The sequence below is a fragment of the Drosophila guanche genome, unplaced genomic scaffold, assembly GCF_900245975.1.
Source record: "Drosophila guanche unplaced genomic scaffold, DGUA_6, whole genome shotgun sequence".
Taxonomy (NCBI): domain Eukaryota; kingdom Metazoa; phylum Arthropoda; class Insecta; order Diptera; family Drosophilidae; genus Drosophila; species Drosophila guanche.
This window is the reverse complement of record NW_022995743.1, coordinates 1167510-1190048: the sequence shown is the minus strand read 5'-3', so window position 1 is coordinate 1190048 and position 22539 is coordinate 1167510. Positions and strand designations below refer to the sequence as shown.

The 22539-nt window shown below is 46.7% G+C and overlaps 1 protein-coding gene across 2 annotated transcripts; it reads left to right on the top strand.

Annotated features, from left to right (window-relative positions):
• Positions 1–1505: 1505 nt before the first annotated feature.
• Positions 1506–21151, top strand: LOC117591608 (protein Shroom). Of its 2 annotated transcripts, XM_034285009.1 has the most exons (5): positions 1506–2188; positions 18656–19220; positions 19257–20192; positions 20261–20518; positions 20592–21151. In XM_034285009.1, the coding sequence occupies exons 1-5, from the start codon at positions 2151–2153 to the stop codon at positions 20853–20855; spliced, it is 2061 nt and encodes a 686-aa protein (XP_034140900.1). In that variant the 5' UTR covers positions 1506–2150; the 3' UTR covers positions 20856–21151. The 2 variants fall into 2 exon arrangements, with proteins under 2 accessions (XP_034140900.1, XP_034140843.1); XM_034284952.1 differs by lacking the exon at positions 1506–2188 and adding an exon at positions 10749–10903 and having other exon boundaries at positions 18656–20192.
• The last annotated feature ends 1388 nt before the right edge of the window (positions 21152–22539 follow it).

The window sequence follows — 22539 nt, the reverse complement described above, 5'->3', positions numbered from 1 at the left end:
GGAACACACACTCTCGCAAATCGAACAAATCAATGCAATAGACAATTCAATTTATACAGAGCCACAAGTCGCGACTCTGGCGATGCAGTCGCCATGATTAGCAGCGACGTTCGAGACATTGTATGCCACCAGGCAGCAGGCTGCAGGCAGCAGGCAGCAGGCATGCAGGCAGTCGCTGGAGAGCAGCAACATTTAACAAAGTGTTTGCCATAATTTGTGGGCCGCTATCGCCAGCTAAATATCGACAGCACCACACACAATGATCGATTGAACTTTGCTCGCTTTGCTGTGGCGACGATGACGATGACGATGCAACAGCAATAGAAACAGCAACAGCGACAAAGCAGAGATTGCCTTCCCGATGAGAGAATACACAGCGTGTAATAGTGCTTGCAAAATCGAACAAAAGGTGATTGAATTTAATGGATTTGTGCCCAAAGGCTTTGACAAGACCTAAAAGGCACACTTGAACCACAAAATATCATGATTACATAGAACAGGAATATCTATTTATGGCTTTGCTTGCTTGCAAAAACAAGATACCAACCACATTAATAGGAGATTTTGATTGTAAGACACATAGTACATGTCAATTACATGACTCCGTGGCGACATCCTGCGGCCAAAAATGTAGACAAGTTTTACCAGCAGTTGCCAAGCATTGACTGCACTTCCGTTTCCCAAATGGAACAGACGATTCTAATTCCAATGCAGATCAAAATATTTATATATATCTTTTCACGGGCAGAACACATTTTTTAGCAGCAATTGTTATTTTTACACGACTTGTACACGAATTCTACATGCTGCAATGTCCGAAAACTTTAACATGCTTTTGGGCAAATTAAGAGAGCAACCGCAAGAGAGAGAGAGAGAGAGAGAGAGAGAGCATGCACAGCGCTCTCTTCCTAATAAAGAGCATGATCCTAAGAGAGGAAGACATGGAGAGCGAGGCGGCACTTGTCCGATCGACCATTAAAGTAGTTTCGATGGTAATTTTAATCTCTTGCAAATATGCAATAAATGGCAAGAATCCGCCTAATTCTATGGGGCCATAAATAACTCGCGACTATAAAAGAGGCCAAGAACCCAAAGGTGTATTCCCGCTTTATTATTTTAATAGAATTCCTAGCCAGTGACTAGTGTTTGTTGGTATCTATGCTGCTGGCTGCTCTCTTTGCTCTTCGCTCTCTTCAAGCCGGTGGAGTTGAACCGGCTTCAGGGGACTTGCGAAACTGTGTGGTATTCAGGAATGTTGAGGTATGACAAAATGATAAATGCAGAATCATTAAGAACATTATTGTCTAGCGGGTAGCCAAAAATCATAACAATCGGTGAAAAATTACATGTAAAATGAATACAAACAAGTCTCCCAGTATAGGCTCCGCTCTTCCGCTTGCGCTCTTCCCTACCCCGAGACTCTTTTGCTCTTAAAAAAAAAGTATACGATTCGACTGGTTTTGGCCTTTGGCTGTGGCACGCTGGTGCTGGCTGGGCCTTAACTTCAAACGATTGGCAACCGCGGACGCGTTCGGACGTACGAATGGTGCTGACAGGCGATGCGCGTGCGAATCCCCAACGAAAGTAAATCAATTGCATTCGATAATCGGGCAATTAAAAATGCCAATCTCTCGTGACACTTGCATACGTGTGTATCGACTGCATGTGCCGCGTTAACTTCCTGCTAACCAAAAATACAAAATTCCCACAACAACAAATACAGCAAATCGAAACGAATCCAAACGAAAGCGAAACACTGCCGAGTGCCGAGTGCCGAGTGCCGACAAGGAAGTTCATTCGAAGCGCAGCGCGGGTTCAAATGTTAGGCCAGCCGACGACAGGCGACGAACGGGGGCCAACGGACAGACCAAAAGCTGCATTCAATTTGCACAAATAACTGACAAAAACAAAACAAAAAGGAAGAGGAGAAAGATATCACGCAAAGTTTTTACCTTATTTTGTTGTCACTTGTGCGCCGTCGTCAGTGTCTCTCTCTCTCTCTCTCGCTCTCGCTCTCTCTCAGTGTGTGTAAATCCGGTATCGGCATCTGTATCTTCCCCCAACTGTAAACCCCCCTGTGGGTGTCTGTGCGCGTGTGTTTGTGTGCTTCAGTCATATTGGATTTCACAATATTGGATACCGTCCATCACATGAAAATGGTGTTCGGCGGCAAATTTCGAATCAGAAGGTAAACATCAACACAATTGCTTGCTTCGGTGGTCAGTTATTTTCGACTGACTGCATATGATCTCAGCGCTGATAAGCGCTTTAGTACTAGAACACTTCCCGATTAGTCAGCCGCACTTGGGACACTTTCCTTCTGGGAACTTCATCAGTGGGCAAACGAAACGGGAAACGGGACACGGGAAACATGACTGCCAACAGGCAGTGTTTGTTGGGATTTGTTTGCAATCGAGTAATTATTAAAACCACAAGTGACAAAAACTAGTTTCTAGTTAGTATTCGGCTGCCATTCGGCGCGATTTGAGCTGGAATGTGGCCAATAGCGTTCTTACTGGTTTGGAGCAGTTTTTCCCAAGATCTCTCGATCGAGTACGAGTAAACTATGCTCTGTATGTAAGTCGTTTGTTGGCTGCATTGCTGTCTCGATTGGATCAGTCTGCTGCTAGCTGGCTGCTGGCTTCTGGCTGCTGCCTGCTGTTGCGGCGCTGCCCCTGCCTCTGTACTAGTTTGTGCCGCTGCCTGTCTCTGTGTGTCGGCTAACTTCAGTGGAACCATATTTAGCATGCTCAATGCCTTGCGTCTCCGCTAATGACGACAGTTGCTGCTGCCAACTGGCTGGGATCTCTGACTCCGTCTCCGTCTCCGCAGCAACTGTGGCCTAACCTTACGACCGACCAACAGTCCGACAAACTCGCACACTTAGCGGAGCTGATAAATTTTCACAGCTGTTGCTTCCCTCGCCTCCATCCTCGTGCTCTTTTTCAATCTTTCTTCGTCTTTCTTTCTCTGTTACTGCCATTCCCTTTGGGAAGCAGCCACGTAGGCGGCAGGTGCAAAACTGAAGCACGTTTCCTGCCGCCTGCCCCGCATTCGGTTACCCTACCATGGCAAATTGTCTTTGGATTCGGATTCGGATTCCGTTTCGATTTGTAACTGTTTGTATGTGTATCTGATGTCTGGCCAAGACACGCGTCAACAAAGCAAATCACTCGCCATAATTCATACTGAGAGATCTATTGACATTCGGGCCATTTGAGTGCTGTCTGAATTACACTTTGCACAGAACCGAAGACCCAACTTTTGCCCTGTTGGCTATCAGTGCGAAGATCTTATCGATTTCCATCGTTCGAGTTTATGGCAGAATGAGAACAATGAGGACCTTTGTCTGCAGCCATGGCAAAATGTGGCCAAAACCGGTTATGGCCATGGGCCATGGGCCAGTGACAGAGCCCAGCTGCTACGGTTGAGTGGTCGTCACCCTCAGAAGCGACTCGTTGGTGTCGTTGCAACCCTCTGGAGTGCCACGATGAAAATGAGGACACCATTAAGTGGTAGCAGAAGGTGTTTCTGTGTCTGCACAACAGCTGACTCGAGGAGTGGCTCAAAAGAATGAAAGAATTTCCCTTAAACATAGTGGAATCTTGATTACATTTGGTAGATAAGCAGATAAATGTGTATTAAAGATATGTCTATACTTTCCCCTGCCCTAAACGGCATATATACTCACACTCTGTCGCATAGGGTACAGCATTGCTGGGACACAAAAAGAAAAACTTTAATATTATTCTGCAATGCCGAATAGCTCTTTTTTTATTGAGGCTTCGCACGAAATAATTTCAACTGGAATTTGCTGTGTACGAGTAAAAATGTTTTGGGGTTTTTCGAACCGCAACAACAGCCAGGCAACAGAGACAGCATAAACAGAAACCTAAAGAAAAAAGAAATAATCAATAAACATTTTACAATATCAAAGCAGCGACAAGAATTTCGGACGACTGCGATTGCGATAGATCTTGAGTTGAGTTCAGTCCACACCCCCCGCAGCAGCAGCAGCAGCAGCAGCAGATCCGTGAAATTAGTTCGACCTTCGAGGGAACTTTGATTTTATTTTGTGTGGTGTTTTGTGTGGTGTGTGCCATTCGCAGGGCTAAAATGTTTATTTCTATGGTTATTGTGGCCAAACAATCAATGTTTACTGTGGGCTGAGTGTCGGAGTTTTTCATTGCCAATCGATTCGCTGTGGAAAACTTGTAAAAGCAATCAAAAAGGCAGCGAAGAATGGCCCAAAGATCTGCTCTGATTCGATTAGTGTGTTCTGTGATTTGTTCAATGCTAATTGGAGAGAGACCCAGCGCCAGCCCCAGCTACAGCCACAGATGTCAAGACTTTTCAATTAGCATCTCCTCTGTACAGAAATCTGTTTGGGGCTTCTATTGGGGCTTGGGTTTCGTTTTGTTTACAGCTCTTTTTCGCCCTATTCAGGTCGGCGACAGAGACGACAGAGGCGGGGAAAACACACATTTATTTTTTTGGGTCCATTTCGCGACTATTTTTATTGCCAGCCAAAAGCTAAATTATCATCAACACTTGAACAAATATTTTCGTGGGTACACATATGTATTTGTATGTACATTCATTTATTATTCGGATGTATCAATCGAAAGCAGCAGAAGAACAAGAAGAGCAAATGAAGTACATGCACGCAGGCCCATAATTCAGTCTTAATAAAAATGTATAAAAATGCCATTTGTTAATCAACGGCGCTGACAAATTGACAATTTGAATAACAGCAATAAAAAAAGGGAGATAACGTAAAACAAAAACCCAACGAAATTCGGAATTTCACGGAAGCGCGCGCGCTCTCTCTCTCTCTCTCTCTGCTCCTCTGGCGCTGCTAACAGAGCTCTGTATATGTTAACAGTGCTCTGTTATCGCACAGCGTTCCTGCCATGAATCGTTACGAAATGTTATGTTCTTTTAGCTTAGGTACAAAAGTTGAATCCAACAATCAATCAATCTGCTGTTTGCTGTTTCTTCTCTTCTGTATTTATGATAATTAGATACAATCATAAAACAGAGAGAGAAAGAGTGGAATAGAAACGTGAATCGTTATAGTTTTTGGGAGGTTCTTTAGTGCTGTTCTCTAATGAGTGTCTGCCTCGACATTCAATTGCTCGTGTTTGGGGGTACTATTGGGGTTCCATGACTACGTGTACTGCCTGCCATATGGAGTTTATAGAGTGGTTGGGCTTTTGAGTGGTTGAGTTTGGTTCTTCGGGCATATGCAAATTGGTGCCACAAACGACACGTTAAAAGTTCCACATTATCGCGCTGGAACCTTTCTGAACCCTCTCCGCCCTACAGGTGGGGGCAACCAACGTCACAGAACTTCGAACTACAAAGGGCAGCGCTCCACAAAAAAACCCAAAAAGTATTACTAGGGGGAGTAAAAAGCGTTGCGACTGCGACTACGATTGCAATTGTAATTTATTTTTTAATTTCTGTTTTGGGTTTTTGTGAGCTTTGTTCCACAAATGAACGGAGTGGCGTGGCATGGTGTGGATTCTTTACTTTCCCAACTTATCTGAAAGTGAACGGGCCAGGGGTTCGTTACTCATCCAGCGATCCAAACAGAACAAAAAAAACACACACAGAAAAAGAGCAGACTGTTCGGGTCTGTCGGGCACAACTATCTGCATAAAGCCAGAACAGACCAGAGCACAGAGCATACACAAACAAATATCCACACAAAGTATTCGTATTGTATGTAGAACAAAAAGCCAAATGAAGCTAAATGCTGAGTGCAGTGACAAAGGGAAATTCCATTTAGAAGCGACTGTGAAATGCTCTAGAAAGAAAGGAGGATGATTACTTCGGGAAAAGCTCGGCCATAAATGTTGATTATGAATGCATATCAAAGGGAATACTTTCCTAGAAAGGGGAATTTTGAAGGGAATTCCTCTTGTTTTTCCACTGGTTTACCAGGAAGTAGAATCGCTCCCCCCGTGGGTTGCATATTGTCAAAATCCATGGGCATTCGAACAGCGGTGTAGCTGGCTGGAGCTGCGGGGCAGAGTATAATTACAGCAACGGTTCACATTGTTCAGTATTCAGCAGACAGATAGTAGAAGTTGCGGGTTCCTCCAGCAGCAGCAGAGGCAGCAAGTTCAAGTCGAGCGGGCAGGCAAAGTACCGCAAAAGTCAAACAAATGTGGCAAGAACAGAGAGACAATGGATGAGGAAGCAGCACTGGAAGCCACGCCAGAAGACGCTTCAGGTGCGGGGCCACCACAAACGAGTTGCTCTGTCAAGCGATCTGCAGTCTGCGATCGAGTTCAAGCTAAGAACATTTGGCATACATTTCTTCTCGGCAGAGATGGGGTCGACGGATGTGCTCACGGCACCGGCATAAACAAACTTTGTGGCCAGCTACACACACACAAAGGTGGCAAGGTCAGCGGCATGTTGGGAGAGACGAAATGATGGTAGCCAAAGCCAAATTCAATTAGCCACAATATTAATGAATAAATAAAGAAACAAAATCATAAGTCTTGGGCTAAACGCTCTAGTAACCTCCGGCCAACTGCCAACTGCCGACTGCCGACTGCCGGCCGACTTCCTTCTGATTTCGTGGCCAGCAGAGGCGGCCGAAACACGCGCCGAGCGCCCATGCCAAGCCACGCAAATCATTAAGAAACAACTGAAAATTTCACAAATTAAGTTTATAGCACGAACATTTCTCGGACGCCAGACACAGATGATATATCAGACGATGGTGCACAGCACAGCGAACACCAAACACGTATAAAAATTAATAATTATGAGCCGCCAAGTGGCCAAGTGGCCAAGTGGCCGAGAGGGGAATAAGTCTTCTGGCTGCTTCCTGCTTGGCGGCTACTGTAGAAACCCGATTGGGTATCGCTGGGGTCTGCTCCTCCCGTAGGGTCTTGGGCCTGATTCGATTTTCAGTCTGCTCTTGAGCCATGCACGAAAATTGCTTTGACACAAATAAAACAAAAACAAAAACAAAAACAAAAAGCATCGAAAAAATACCTTTTTTTAGTGGGTCACGCGCGTCATGAACAAATGAAAACCACTGGCTGGACGAGCAGAGCAGAGACCCACCGCCAGCCAACCCACCCCGATGATAAAAATCAAAACATGCGCAAAAAAAAAACCAAAAGCCAAAGACAACCAAGTCCAAAAACCCAAATTAAAATCGGAGCAGCACTTGGCAGAAGGGCTCGGGACGGGACGGGACGGCCACAAAGCGCATGTTTAAATTGTTTGCCTAATTTGGTTAACTTTTTTATTGCTGGGGCTCTTGGCTAAAATGTAATGCAATTAACATTTTGTACATACATTTATTGTATGTACTTTTAACGCAACAATTTCTCATTGGCCTGGGAAGGTTTTTGTTTTGGCCAAATGAAATACTCATAAACTTGAAAGGCAATTGAAAGGGGTTTCTTGGTGGTTTGTGCAAAGTTTGAGCAAGATTAGGCAGTGGAGTTTTGACTTGAACCCAATGAACCCCCAGCCTTAAATCAATCGAAATTGAAGTGATTTCAGTTGCTAATCAAACAAGAATAGTTACAAACTTGTGAAATGCGTTATGCTTAACATGAAAAGAAGAACAGGCTTAGGCACGAATGTGTGCAATAAATAAGCCAAGTCACGCGGGTTGTGTCAGGGTTTATAATGTAAAGTTGTGGTAAATCACTTAACGATTGCATTGGCTCCTGTCCGATATTGCGTCTTTGCTTATGGCCATGGGAAAGTTCTGCCTCTGCCCCTCTGTCTTGCTGGAGTGGCTATTGGCCAATGCCAAGCTAATGGCCAAGTCGATAACCGCAAAGGCAACGCCACGCAATCGGGCGTGTCGGCTGCGGCGGCTGTAAGGTACGACTGGTATGACTGTCACTGGTCACTGTCAATGAACTTCGTGGCTAAATTACGTGCCTGCAATTATTCTTTGACGAAAGCGAAGGAAGGCCCGAAAGACTCCCGAAATCTGTAGGCAGTTTGCATAAATTTCACTCTGTTGCGCAATGAGAACTCGCTCGAATGATCGTTCGCCTGCTGCTGCTGCTTCATCAATATTTAAATTTTTATGGGTCTACGTGTAGATCACATTTGCGACATTTGTGTCCAGCCATAAAGTGCCGTTAAGAGGCCCAAACATCATGAAACAGAGTGGGGATGGAGTGGAGCCGGAGCTGAGTGGAAATTCAATTAGCGACACCCACAGCAATGGCAGTGGGCACTAGGCCTCGGCCTGAGACTCCGAGACAGATCGTAATGATGAGAAAACTTAAAAAGCAATTTCGTTTTATGATAGAACTCAAATTGACACCAAAAATTGTGATTGCCGCTTCGACGTTCGCTCCATTTCAAATGGGAATGGGAATGGGAATGCGGGAATCTCAATTGAAAAACGCTTTCAGAAATTGTCACTCACTTTGAAGGCAAATAAAAAAGTGAAATAAACTTAAATTGAAATGAAATGAAATGAAAGAGCAGGAGGTGGAGCAATGTCTGCATTATGCATATTAAATGCTTTCACTTTCGTTTCAGAGAAACAAAACCACAAACGACAAAAGTTAGTTCAAAAGTGCATCAATAATTTTGATGGTGGTGTTTTTTTGGCACCTCCTCTGTCTGGGCCACAATTGAAATGCAAGACGAGGCGGTGCATCTATTTCTATGTTTATTTCTATGGCCATTCGGATTCGGCCATGGTCAGCTGTCCGTCCCCCCGTTCGGGTTGATTGTCAACCAGTACGAGTCGTAGTCTGCCTTGTGCTCAATCATTATTGCCAGTTGCATGTTTTATAACACACACCGAAACGATGATGATGATGATGATCATGATGATCACATGCACTTGGCATTGCAATGCTCGTGTGTTTAATAACTCTCCGAGGCCCGAGTCTAGACATTGTCTGTGTGTCCCGGTGCCTAGACAACTGCCAATGATTGATTCCCACAAATGCAAATGAGCTGCGGCGAGCGAGAACAACAGGCAACAGGCAGCAGGCAACAGGCAAATGAAATGCAATCAGTGATTGCTCGTTCCCCCTCTGCTCTGAGACAAATCCATAAGCCATTCGAGGTGGGGGATTCTTTTGCTTTTGCTTTTGCTTTTGCTTTCGTACGTGGCCGCCGCCTCAAGGCCGACACTGTCCAGGCCAGGGTCTCTTCTCTGGGGTCCTCCTCTGATCCCTGGACAAAGCAAAGCGTTAACTAAGCAGCGCCGCATATTGCCTTTGTGGATCGCATGACGAATTCCCCAACAAAGAAAACAAAGACCACAAATATGCATCGATCCCCCTGTCCCTGTCCCTGTCCCCCTATTGCCCTTCCGCGCACTCTCTGGCCTTTTGCGGCTTGCCTCTTTTTGCACGTTCTTCAGGGAAAACAAAAACAAACCAGCCCAAAGAAAGGGAAGAAGATGATGAGGAAGCTGGTGCTGGTGCGCATCCACAGAGGAGTGGAGTGGAGTGGAGTGGGGTGGAGTGGGGTGCATACCTTCTGGTAAACAATTTTCAATCAACTCCCTTAGCTCACGGACAAAACCAAAACCAAAACCAAAACCAAAGCAATTTGCAATTTAACCAAATGAAATGCAAAACCCAAGCGAACAAATTTCAATTTCCAATGGCACCAAAGAGCTGCAAGAGGCTGCATTGGAGCCGATTGGCAGATCATAAATATAAATAAGGAAAACCAAACAAACGCCCAAAGACAATCTGCATGCCATATATAAAGATAATCACACGATTATATATATGTATTTTCTCTTGAGTTTTAGGAACATTTTGGGTCAGCCGCAGTGCATAAATCAGGGAAAACAGAGCCACAGGGCCGGGCCACACATTTATTAAAGACTCAGAATATGTCGGACAGGCCTCTAATTTGTTGGCTAATCAGCTGCAGCCATCCAATCGCCTGTACAAGTTGTCCCATTTAAATGCCCACAGCCCAAGAATCTGTGTAAATGGAACGGCGCCTCTGTCATGTGTCGTCTACATCCCCAGTGCCCATCTAAACCCATTCCATATCTTCCCATCGTGCCTCCGTTGTCATCGTTGCCAAATAAATTGTTTAGCTGAATTATGCCATTTATTTATAGCCACATTCAAATTCTCCCAAGACTTCCTTCTCCTGTGCTCGTTCTCATTCTCATTCTCATTCTCAATGATTTGTGTGGAGCTTCGAGGAAGAAAAATATATGCGTACATATTTCTGTTTGCATGGCAAAAGGTTCTCTATTCCTACTGATTCATATTTATTTGCCTTATCACTTCAAACGATAGCAATTTGAGAACCGATTGTATACCTCTGAGCGAGCTTTTTCTGCGGGTGTTGATCACATGTTTACATGTACAATTATCTATTCAAATATTCCACTCACATGTAGTATATCTGTGCATGCTTTTATTGTATGCAAATCTTCCCCAATTACTTGCATAAATAATTGAATTATTGCCACTGATTCACACTAAAATATTTCCTCACTTCTCCCATGAGCAATTTTCTCATAGCTAAAAAAAAGAGCATTCAAAATTCTGTTAAATCCTCGGCATTTTGTTCGTGCTTTTATTCTGGCGGTTTATTTCCAATCCGATGATGGCACATATCATTTTATGACACTCTCCCGCTCTCTCTCTCTCTCTCTGTCCCTGCCTGTGTCTCTCTGTCTGTTTTTGCCTGAATGTAAATTGCGTATTTCGCCAGCCAGCAGTGCCTTCAGTTTTGTTTTGTTCAATGAAAAGTGGTGTCGCTGTTTCATTTTTCGGCTATTTATTTGATTTATTTCGCGACTCGCGACTCGCGATCGTTGGTGCGTGCCCCCAAGTACAGCCGTTCGTTATTGAATTGTATTCGCGCACTCTGGCCGGACAATGGCTCAATGGTTTCAGCATCTCAAGTTTAGGTAAAGTCATCAAGGCAGAAGGTAATGCCAAATGCCAAATGCCAAATGCCAAAGATCTGCCACGATTTGGTGTCATTGTCAGGCCATTTCCCCAGGGAAGAGGAGCGGCTGGAATGCGTGAAATGATTTGCCGCCTGCTCTCGTTCGTTTCCTTGGCCATATATGATTATGACTTTTAATTGCAGCTCCCAACTTGGGCAAATGCAATCCCCCAACAACAACAAAAACGACAACGAACAAGCGAACAATACAAAAACGAATCCCAATTCGAATACAACCTTGAAAACGCAATCCATGGCATCGTCAAATCTTGATCTCGTTTTTTGTTGGCCATATAATTGCGTTTTCCCCCATTTGCTCTTGGCATTCACAGTTGGCCAGGCTCGAAGCCGAAGCCGAAGCCGAAGCCGAAGCGGCTGCTGCACGCGATCTGCGCACCGCCAAATGAGTGCCAAATGTTTGCGTTTTCCTCTTAACCAATTTCGGGGCACGGTCCGGTACAGCCCATTTGGCTGCGACAACCATCCATCGATGGATGGCTGGCTGGCTGGCTGGCTGGATGCTTCCTGTCCTGCGGCATCCCCAAAACCAAAACCAGCAAGTGGCCAAACAACGGCCAACATTTTTCGATTATTATCATTATTATTATGCAGAGTTCGTTGAACATCAGCGTGCTGGCTGCAGGAGGCGACAGGAAGCGGGTGAGGTTTTCGGGGGCCAGGGCGAATGTCAATTTCTCGCTTTGGTTTGTTATGTCTTCGCCCACCCCCCCCAAAAAGAAACGAAAATAAAAGAGATTTGGAGAATTATGGTTATGACGAGCCAGAGAGACAGTGATGGGAGGACAGGGACTGTGATTGTGATTGTAACGCCCATCAAATCCACACGATAGCCCCAAACGAACAGCAACAACGGAACGGGCCTCAAAGCATGAACATTAGTATCGGGTGAGTGGGAGGCAGGGAAGATCAGTTGACAGAGGAGAGGTAGAAAGGTCTCTCAGCTGAGAGGCGGACGTAGATCCATCCATCTCCCCGATGATGATCAGCTGTGAGTCGGAGGCGAAGGCTTGCCTGGCTTGCACACGATTATCGCACTGATGTTGAGGTTGATGCTGATGCTGATGTTGGTGGATGGATCGCCATTACCTGTGTGTATCTTTTATCAATAAACCGTTAATTATCAAAGCCCCTAACTGCAGTTGCTCGGCTCGGCAAACAATACGCGGATGTATTTCTGTACTTTATTTTATTCCGTTGTACTCTGGCAGTGGCTCTGGCTGTGCCCCCAACACACAAAAGCTAGGAGTGCCACTCATCAGGCAGACCAAGACGGGCCGAGCGAGCGGCCGCATGGGGCAACGCTCGAGATCGCCATGTCCAAGGTTTTGTAAACAGTGTTCCAACCTCTGGCAGAGAGGAGTGTGGGCGTGGGTTGGGTCTGGGGCTGGGGCTGGGTCTGACTATGGGTTTGGAATTGAAATTGAAATTGAATTGGGTCTGTGAATTGGGTGTTCCGCTCCACAAATCCTCAGCACAGAAATTGCGGTGTACCTAAGAATATTTGAAGAATAACAAAGAACCATTTTGGCAACACTCAAAGATCTCAACGGAGACAAAGGGCGCCAAGAACCCAACCCAAAATCCAAGATGCCACAGATGCCTTACTGTAGCACTGAGTGGAGGAGAACTGGAGAGGCTTCCCCCGAAAGTATCCCATTGTTTAGAATCATTCTGAAGCCCATTCCGAGGCCACCACCACCTTGTGATGTCACCAGCAGCAGCAGCAGCAGCAGCAGCAGAGGGGGAGGCGCGTGACACCAACAAACAATAGAAGTAGTTCCCCCTCGCAACGAAATTGCCATCCGAAATCGATCAATCGGCTCGGAACCACAGCTCAATTCGGAATTCTGAATTTCTGTGTGTTGCCAGCAGCGTGAGAATTTTCCCGAACTCTTCGCTGTGAACTGCTGGCAAAGAGAATTTGCATAAATAATTGCTGATTGATGCAAATTCAGTTATAGTCAGTGCCCCACTGAAACCAATCCAATGCGGATCGATCGAGACAAAGTCATTTACAGATAGATTTGTAGACTGATAGTTTGCGTCCATTAATTAACAATGCTGATGGCTGGCCCCCCCAACCTTGATTGCTGTAGCTTTTGGCTCAGAATAAGTGCGAGTATCATTGTTTATGCTCTCGCTTGTTCGAGATCCATCAATATGTATGCTAAAGGTCACATTCGCTGTGGTCTGGGTCTGGTCTGCTGCGAAGCATGTCCCCCCTGTCAAGCCAATGATCATTCATCAATCTCTCACTTTCGTTCCCAAAAAGTGTACTTGAACTTATCTATAATCTCCATCTCCATATATCTGTGGTACGTGTACATATCTACTGTTTGTATCTACTCTGCCCCTGGCTGATGATCTCACTGAATGATTTGCCGTACACTCGACTCATAGTGTCCTCCTCTGTTCGCTGCACTTCTGCATTCTACATACTTATGACATCATCCTGCTATTTCCAGTTCTCAAAATTGCATTTCATAATGTTTTCGTTTGCAATTAAAAGCTAATGAAGTTCCCTGAAATTTATTATCCCGCCAAGACACTTCCCTAATAAATTTTATCATTAAAAATGTACAAAAATTCTTTCTCTCTCTCTCTCTCTCTGTCTTTTCCTCACTTTTTGTGTTGAGAAATGTTTTGTGCGATTAAGAAATTAAGAGCCGCTTCGCATGCTTTTCTTTTCTTTTCATTTATTTTTGTCTCCCGCTCGAAGCGGACAAGCGTACCGCCGGATCTTGGCTAACAAGTACGAGTAGAGTGCGAGTGTGTGTGTGTGTGTGTGTGTGTGTGTGTGCCTCTTCACACGTTTGTCCATTATCTTTTGCTCTCTTTCGACTGAAATTAGTTGGCTAAAAACAATGAGAAATCCGTATTCAGGGCAGTTCCTTCAATGGCCGCAACACTTTGGCATTCGGCGGCGGCCAGCGGACACCGGGACAGCGGATAACGGACAACGGACAACGGACAGCCGGAGATCGGAGAGCGGCTTTTGTGTAATATCAAAAAAACACACACAAAAATGGCTCAAAGACTTGTAGTCAGTGCCGTGCACCTGCCCCGTGCCCCCTATCCATTGCTTACAACCTCCCTGCCTCCCCCTCTAACTGCTGATCCGGCCATGGCGGACGTGTTGCGCATGCGCCTGAGGGCAATACAAGTTTTGGACCCGAACCGAACGTCTCTTGTGTCTGTTGTGTTGCCATACAATTTATATGCCAAGTGGGCTGAGAGTGAAAATGTCATTGGCAGATGTGTCGCGGATATTAGCCACCAGCCCCCGCAACCTCCACAATGCACCCAACTACAACCCATCGACAACTTCCTCTGATGTCCCCTATGCAAATATTTATGCTCGTATTGTAGATACATACATTGTAGCTACTCGACAGACAAAAGGCCCGCACTCGACGGAATAATATGTTTATGGTGATTGTAACAAAATGTTGTTGAATGTTGCCTCTCTGGGAAAGTAATTTCTCTCTTTTGAATACTCTTCCACACAGGGGCCAAGCAAAAGGTAGAGCATCAGCGAGTAGTCTATCAGCACTCTACACAGAGAGTCTCTTACTGAGAAGGGGTGGCATCAGTAATATTTACAAGGCAGGCACATGTGGTGCTCTCCGCTTGCTACTGTTTCTGTTTGCTGGGGTTCTGCCCCCTGGTGGCAGACATCTTTTTAGCTGTAATTATGATGGGCTGGTGCTGGTAGCACCGTTTAGACATCACAAGTTAATTACCCCGGTTCAGCCCCAGCCCGTTTCAATGGGACAGGCCGAGTGGCCAACTACTTTCGACACTTTCAATGGGCAGAGGCATTGCTGGAGAGGAGTCGGGTGGGCTGCTGCTGCTGCTGCTGCTGCATTTCTCAAGTTTGTCTATTTTTGGTGTTGAGCAGCTGGGGGCTGGGGGAGGCCCTCAAGCGAAAAGCGCCATTAAATCGATTTTACATTAAAGAAATATTGCACAAGGCATCATCATCATTGTTGGTGTTGCTGTCAGAATTAATGGATCATAATTATTGCTGAGCGTACAGCCAGGCAACAATCAGCCACAGACCGAGACACAACAGATGATATCTAAGCAACCAGTAGCTGCAGCATTAGAAAAGAAAACAAGAAGCCAAGAGCACAGAGCACAGAGCACCGCTTTGCCCGGCAATTGAAGACCGATCACGAGGCAGAAGATGGGATTAACACAGAGGGAAAAGTTTTCTGGGGAAAATGTGAAGCATCAGCAGCAGCAGCAGCAGCAGCAGATTGGTAAGAGTAAATTCTCATGATGGGAATGGGAAGAGGCCGCGATCTATCGCAACCAGCAGATGGAGCCAGCAGATAGGGAGAGTGGATGGTCAGGAGATGGTCAGCCACTTAGCCAGCATTCAACATTCAGCCACTTTCAATGGCAAAAAGAGAGAAAGAGAACTTTTCTTTTCTTTTCTTTTTTTTTACTGCTGCTGCTGCTGTTGCTGTTGCCACTGCATTGTTGCATTGTTGCTTTTTGTGCTTTACTTGAAGTTTTCCAAGAGAAATTTATGGCATAGTTTGATGGAAGATGATGCGTGGTTGTCCCTCTCTCTCTCTCTGCCTGAATACCAAAGAAGAAAAAGAGTCTGCTGGCATGGTCGAGCATCGAACATCGAGCATCGAACATCGAGCATCGAGCATCTCCATCCCTCTGGGCTTTGAGCGATTTGTTCTGGCTGCAATGTTGACCTCCACTCGAGACACAGCTACAGCTACAGCTACTCCTCCTCCTCGTGCTGCTCCTCTGGCGCAAGTCCCCGCAAAGAAAGCTGACGACCGACCATCTGTTTCTACTGTATTTTGGTTGCTGTTGTTTTATGTTGACTTGACGTCATATTGCGGCAAGTGAAAATGTGTGCGATGCGATGCGATGCGATGCCGACAATCCGGTTTGCAGGTTTCAGTTTCGGCTGAGCTTGTGAGATTGTTTATGTTGAACATTCAACGTTCAGCCCGTAACAGCGGCGGCCGCCACAGCCGAGAGGAGCATTTGTATGCCTCCCCCTCCCTGCTCCTCTTTGGTTTTTGGTTTTTGGCCCAATGTTAAGACGAGATGTTAAAAACGTGATTTCCATGCGTCTCGGCTCGTAGCGTAGTCGGCATATTTAAATAAAATACTTTTACTATCAGCCGAAAACTAGTCGGCAAACGGGCAAACAGCTCGTTATATTTGCCGATCAAAATTATAGTGCAACAACGGCGCCAGTAGTTGGCAGTTCGTTGTTGCGGTTGCTGCCACCAGTCCAGTGTGGCAGTGGCAGTTGCAGTCGCAGCGCGGCATACGCAATGCCCCGCCACGCAGCGCAGAGGCCACTGACCAGGGAGATTTGTGCACCCCACACGACACTGCCGGGCAGCGGTGTCGTTGCAGTGCCACTGAACCCCCCACCAAAAGCGGGTGGATCCATCGCATCCAGCGGCTTACATTCGCATCTATTTATTTATCTATCATTTTTGTGAGGCACTTATGCAACCCCAACCCCAAGCAATTTATCATCAAACATTTCCATGGCCCTTGCCGTTTGCCGTTTGCCGTTTGCCTTTTGCTATTCATAATTTGCATCACATAACACACAACACAAAATGGAACGCCCCGCGCGCAGCTTAATAAATAAAATATGCGTTAATTGTATGCCCCAATGTCCAATTGATCGGCGGCCGGACATTTCTTTGGACCCTTTCTTTTCTTTTCTTCTCTTCTCTTTCGATATCTTTGTCAATGTCTTTGGGGGGCACCGCCGAAGGAGCATTATCGCTTATTATACAATAAGTATTAGCGTTAGCGGGTGCAAAAGGCACACAAATTCCAGAGAGCTATTTTTGATTTCTGTTTTTGATTTCGGCACAAATCAGAGACTGGTGTGAATCATAATCGTAATGTAGTTGTTGTACATTGGGTGGTTGTGTCTGTGTTTGGGTGAGGGCAGCACACGCTGCCGGTACGGTAATAGGCTTATGTCAGCCGCTCGAGACTTGAGTAGAAAAGGAGCAATTCTGTCCCTGTTCAGGGTCTTATCTGTATGTTGCTAGGCCGAGAACGCACTATCTCTGCTGTTTGTGTTGCACTGCTGCAAGTTGTTTTATCTCCCTCTTCCCTGTTCTTGGAACATCTTCTCTGTGTGATGTCATATGCTGATGGACCTACACTCAAGTGTTACTGCCAGTTGGTATGCAAATGAAATGCTAATGCCACAGCTTGAAGCTGGGAAACCTTTTGTCTTGGCCAAAATTGGCAAGACATTTTCTTCTTTTCATCTTACTCAACAGCAAAGGCAGCGCGAACGGAAGTGATTAAGAAAGGCAGCAGCGAGTGGCCCCTGTCTGGCACCATCTCTCTCGTCCCATCAAAGAAAGTGGGGAAGAAGCCGTAGAAATGAGGGAGGCGGAAGACGAAGACGCTTATGCAAATGCTAACTAGTCCGATGAAAAGAGCCACCAGAGATACCAGAGATGTACATCTGCATCTGCCTTTGCCTGGCCTGAACATAGATACACAGATACACATTACATCTGCAGCTGCCACAGCTGTTTTGTCTAGCTGCTGGTGCGCCTGCTCTGTGATGTAAGCGAGTCCAAAATAGTGCTGCTACCCGCTACCCGCTACCCGAACAACTCTTTCTCCGACCGACCGACTGCTCTTAATTTATGCAAATGCGACAACATTTCTTCGACGGCTTTCTTCAGATGCAAAACTACATCAAGCATACACACACCTACATCTTGTGTATACATCTGCGTATGTGTATGTGTAATATGCAGTAATAACAATAAAGTTTTTGGCAATAGACCGTTTTGGCGTCAACACACGCCAGCGCTTTTAACCCACAGACTGGGGGTGGCCAAGCCGAACCGAACCGCAAATAAACAACAAAAAAACCCGGCGAAAATCTACACAAAAATCTTTACAAAATCTTTTCAGCAAGAGAGTGAAAACAGTTAACGAATTAGTTTAGCACTTTTGAAAGTTGTCAGCGGGGGAGAGAGAGCAGTGAGGAGGACATACGGACAAACGGACATACGGACACTGCGGACATGTACCCCTCGTCATACGCTTTGCACACTGAAATGAGGGAACGACTTTGTCTTGTCTGAAACATAAAACTCTTTATAATTGCACTGTAAACATTTCACTTTCGTTTTTATTTCACCTTTTTTTTGGGGCTTTGTCTTGAAAATCATTTTACTTTACACAAAATGTCGTCGTCGTCGTCTCCGCGCATCGTGCACAGAATAATTTCTGCGGCGGTCTCTCACTCCGCGCTTTCCCCATACCCATCCCCAACGATATTGTATGATGTGCATACTCGTATGTGGGTGCTTAAAGATAAAGATTGCGAGACAAGGGAACACTGAGCGGCACTGCCAGCTGAACGCTGAACGCTGATCGCTGAGCGGCTCTGAGGATTCAATTAGCATCTGTCCAGATTGTCTTTCCCGCATTTGCATTAATGAGGCAGGCGGGTGCTTGGTTTCTTTTTGCGGTTGCCAAATCGTGGCAGCTACTGCCGCTGACCCCCACGAATGACCCCGCCCCGAGTGCTGACATTTCCGCTGGTCCTACCCAGGAGTTGCAACACGCAGGAAACAGCAAACAGCAAACAGCAAACAGTTACACCCAAAGCCCGACTAATGATGTGCTTTTCGCTTCGATTCTCTTGCAGATCAACCTCCAAGGCAAAGTATCTGCCGCGCCAGAGCCATGATAAGCTGAACAACACGGACCCGGACCATGGCATCTACAAGCTGACGCTCACCTCCAACGAGGATCTGGTGGCGCACACAAAGCCCAGCTATGGGGTGAGTGGCGGCAAGCTGCCCAACAACCTCCCCGATGTCCTGCCACTGGGCGTGAAGCTGCAGCAGCAGCCGGCCAAGCCGCAGCCAGGCTCCCCCAACGGAGAGGGCAATGTGACGCTGCGGTACGGCTCCAACAATAACCTCGCAACGAAGTCGCCCACGAATGCCGCACCTCACTACACCATGATCTATGGTCAGGCCATGGCCGGGCATGGGGGACAGCGATACTCCACGCCGCCACTGGGACACGGCTACGGGAAGGCGACGCCGCCCCAGCACTACACGAGATCTCAGTCGTACGACGTGAAGCAGACCTCCGTCCTGCTGCCCGCACAGCAAAAGCATCTCATGACCCAGTCGCATGTGGACCTGAAGCAAGCCGTCCATGACCTCGAGACGACGCTGGAGGAGGCGATGCTGCCACCGCCAACGCCAACGCCCACCCCCACGCCCACGCCCACGCTCACGCCCACGGCCACACCCACCGAGACACCGACTCCCACACCGCCGCGACTGTCGCCGGCCACATCCAACTCGGACTGCAGCCTGAGCTCGCACAACAGTTCGCTGGAGTGCAGCATAATTCCTAACAAAACGAATGCGAACACGGTTCCTACACCCGAGGCGCACATCTTCCGCGCCGAGGTGATCAGCACCACCCTGACGAACGCACCCAAGCCGGCGATGAACCGCCAGGAATCTCTGCGGGAGAACATCGAGAAGATCACGCAGCTGCAGTCGCAGCTCATGTCCGCGCATCTCTGCGACTCTGGCCTGCTGGGTGGCTGTGGCTACACTGCCAGCGTTAAGCTGGCCAATAACAGTCCCAGTCCCAGTCCCAGCACAGAGCTCGCGCTGTCGCTGCAGCCACCGCCAAGTCCGCCCAGTCCACCGCCCGTCGAGGAGCAACCAATCGAAGTGCAGGCTGCGGCCGTCGAAGGTCTGCAGCTGATGCAACGCAGCGAACTCGTGCTGATGGTCAGTGCCAAGCCCAGCACCACGGACATGGCCTGCCAAACGGATGAGATGGCGGACAGGGACACCGATCTGGTGGCGGGGCGGGAGGAGCAGCAGACACGGACCACACTGCAGCCGCGCCAGCGTCAGGCCATTGAGCTGGACTACGAGAACCTGAGCAGCGAGCTGCTGAAGCTGCTGGCGCCCAACGACAAGCTCGTCGACATCCTCACACCAAAGAGCTGCAAGCCCACCTCCCACTACGTCAGCAATCTGTACAACCCGAATGTGCCGCTGCGTCTGGCCAAGCGGGACGTGGGCACCTCAACCCTGATGCGCATGAAGGCGGCCACCGCTGCGCCAGAGACCACCAAGGTGGTCAGCGTGGAGCTGCAGCTCGGCGATGCGAGTTGCGAGGGAGCGAATGTCATCAAACAGAAGCTGGTGAGTACTCCGCACCCTTGAAGCCTGTTGTTCCCTTACTAATTATCCACATGTAATCCCCAATCCAGGATGAGCTGATCAAACGGTTGAACCAAAAAATTGGCGCCCTCAAGCATGAGCAGCAAACCATTGGCGAGGAGTGCGCGACGAACGACAAACTGGGCCATGAATTGTTTGCCAAGCTGGCGGAGAGTGTGCGCCCCAGCCAGGCGTCCAAGTTCCGGACCTACATCGACGATGTGGGCCACATCACAAGTCTGCTGCTGTCCCTGTCCGAGCGTCTCTCCCATACAGAATGCAGTCTGGAAACGCGTCAGCAGGATAAGGTGAGTGGCCGCATGGCCATGCCATATGTGAACTGTTGCTAACTTATGCCCTCTTCCCATTCGCAATCCACAGAGCGTGCTGGAATCGAAGCGGACGCGACTGTACGAGCAGCTGGAGGAGGCGCAGCGCCTCAAAGCGGACATCGATCGACGCGGCAGCAGCATTGCCGGCCTCCTGGGCAAACATCTCAGCGCTGATCTGTGCGCAGACTACGATTACTTTATCAACATGAAGGCCAAGCTGATTGCCGATGCACGCGACCTGGCCGACAGGATCAAGGGCGGAGAGGAGCAGCTGGGCGCCCTCACCGATGCGCTAGTCCAAAGCGATTGCTAAGTTTGCAGACTGCCTGCCCCTCAGCAGACTGCCGGCCAATTTTCCCAGCTGTCAACTCAAAGTTGAGAGCCGCACGAGAGAATTATCCAGCCGTCCGCAATGTGTATTAGTTTAAAACGATGTGCTTCATTTCAACGCCCACACTATAATGATTTAATTGTATGTTCATTTGTGATTTTCAACTAGCTTGTAGGTTAATTATTCTATGTATCGGTCGCCGCCTAAGCGTAAGCATTTTTTACATAATTATCAAAGCAAAGATAAACATTATGCATTAATAAAATTATAACTACAACGATTTTGACTTATTGAAGGAAATTGTAATTCGAATGTGGCGGCTATCTGGCAACTCTAGTTTCAGTGCTGGAAAGTGCCGCGCAGCAGTCGTATATCAATTAGCCAAGTTTTAAACCAATAAAAGAGGGAGCATACTTTCGGGGTGCTCGAAACAATTCATGGTACATTTATGAAGTATCTTTTGGGGGCATCTTGTACGCTCCCAAAAATATAGCATACTTTCAGGAGGCGCCGGGAAATTTTTATAAAACACCACAGAATGGCGTATCCTTGCAGGCCTTGAGGCCCTTAATGGATTCAAATGAAACAGGAGATCCTGCCATCCATGAGGATACGCTTCACATTCGAATCGGATAAGAAATGGCCGAGTTATGAAAATTATATCCTTAATCCTTTGTGTCCTTGACATAGGACATGTCCTGAATTGTCAGGAAAGACGTCCTGATTATGAAAAGGTAAGGCACGTCCTGATCGGACCACCAGGAGCGGAGAAAACAACAAAACAAATATTTCCTGTTGTTGTTGTCGTCAACATTTGTTGTTGTACAACAAAAATACATTTGTTGTACAACAAAAGTTGTTGTTGGTATTATTGAACAACAAAAATTCACTTGTTGTACAATAAAAGTTGTTTTTTGTTATTTTTGTCAGATTGTTGTACAACAATAGCAAAAACAACTTTTGTTGCACAACAAATGAATTTTTGTTGTACAACAATATAAATTGACAACAACAACAGGGCAGATGTATTTTCTTGTTTTCTCCGCTCCTTGTGGTCCGATCAGGACGAACAATGAGTCCTAGTGATCGGGACATTGTCCTGGATCGTTTGCTATCTCTAAGGATGCTAGGACATTAAGGATAATGCCATTTTAAAGTAGTTTTCAAATCGAATCCGTACAACGCTATAACTCGGCTGTTTCAAATAGGATCAGGACGTGCAATGAATCCTCGCCATCGGGAGAAGGTCCTGCATCACTTAAATACATCAAGGACCTCAAGAACTGCAAGGATATGCCATCGCTTTGTTATTATATTTTGTAAACTTTACCCGCCTGAAAGTATACCACGTTGTATATTAAAATTCCTGCCCAAAAGTATGCCACCCGTTTTTAGTTGTTTCGGTGTTCCTTCGGAAGAGAATGGAATAATTCCAATGTATAAGCCGGAGTCTAGCCCCAGTTATGTTGTAAAGGTAGAAGAACTGGCACCAAACCACTCCGACCTTATAATATTTACTTATATTTCCTTTGTGCAATTTTCAGGAAAACAATAAAATGTTCAATGATTTCAGTTAACATACATGTTACATACATTTACATACTGAACACAATGCTCCCTTGCTTCCAGAAGATTTGAATACAAAATTCAAATAACAACATTGTAA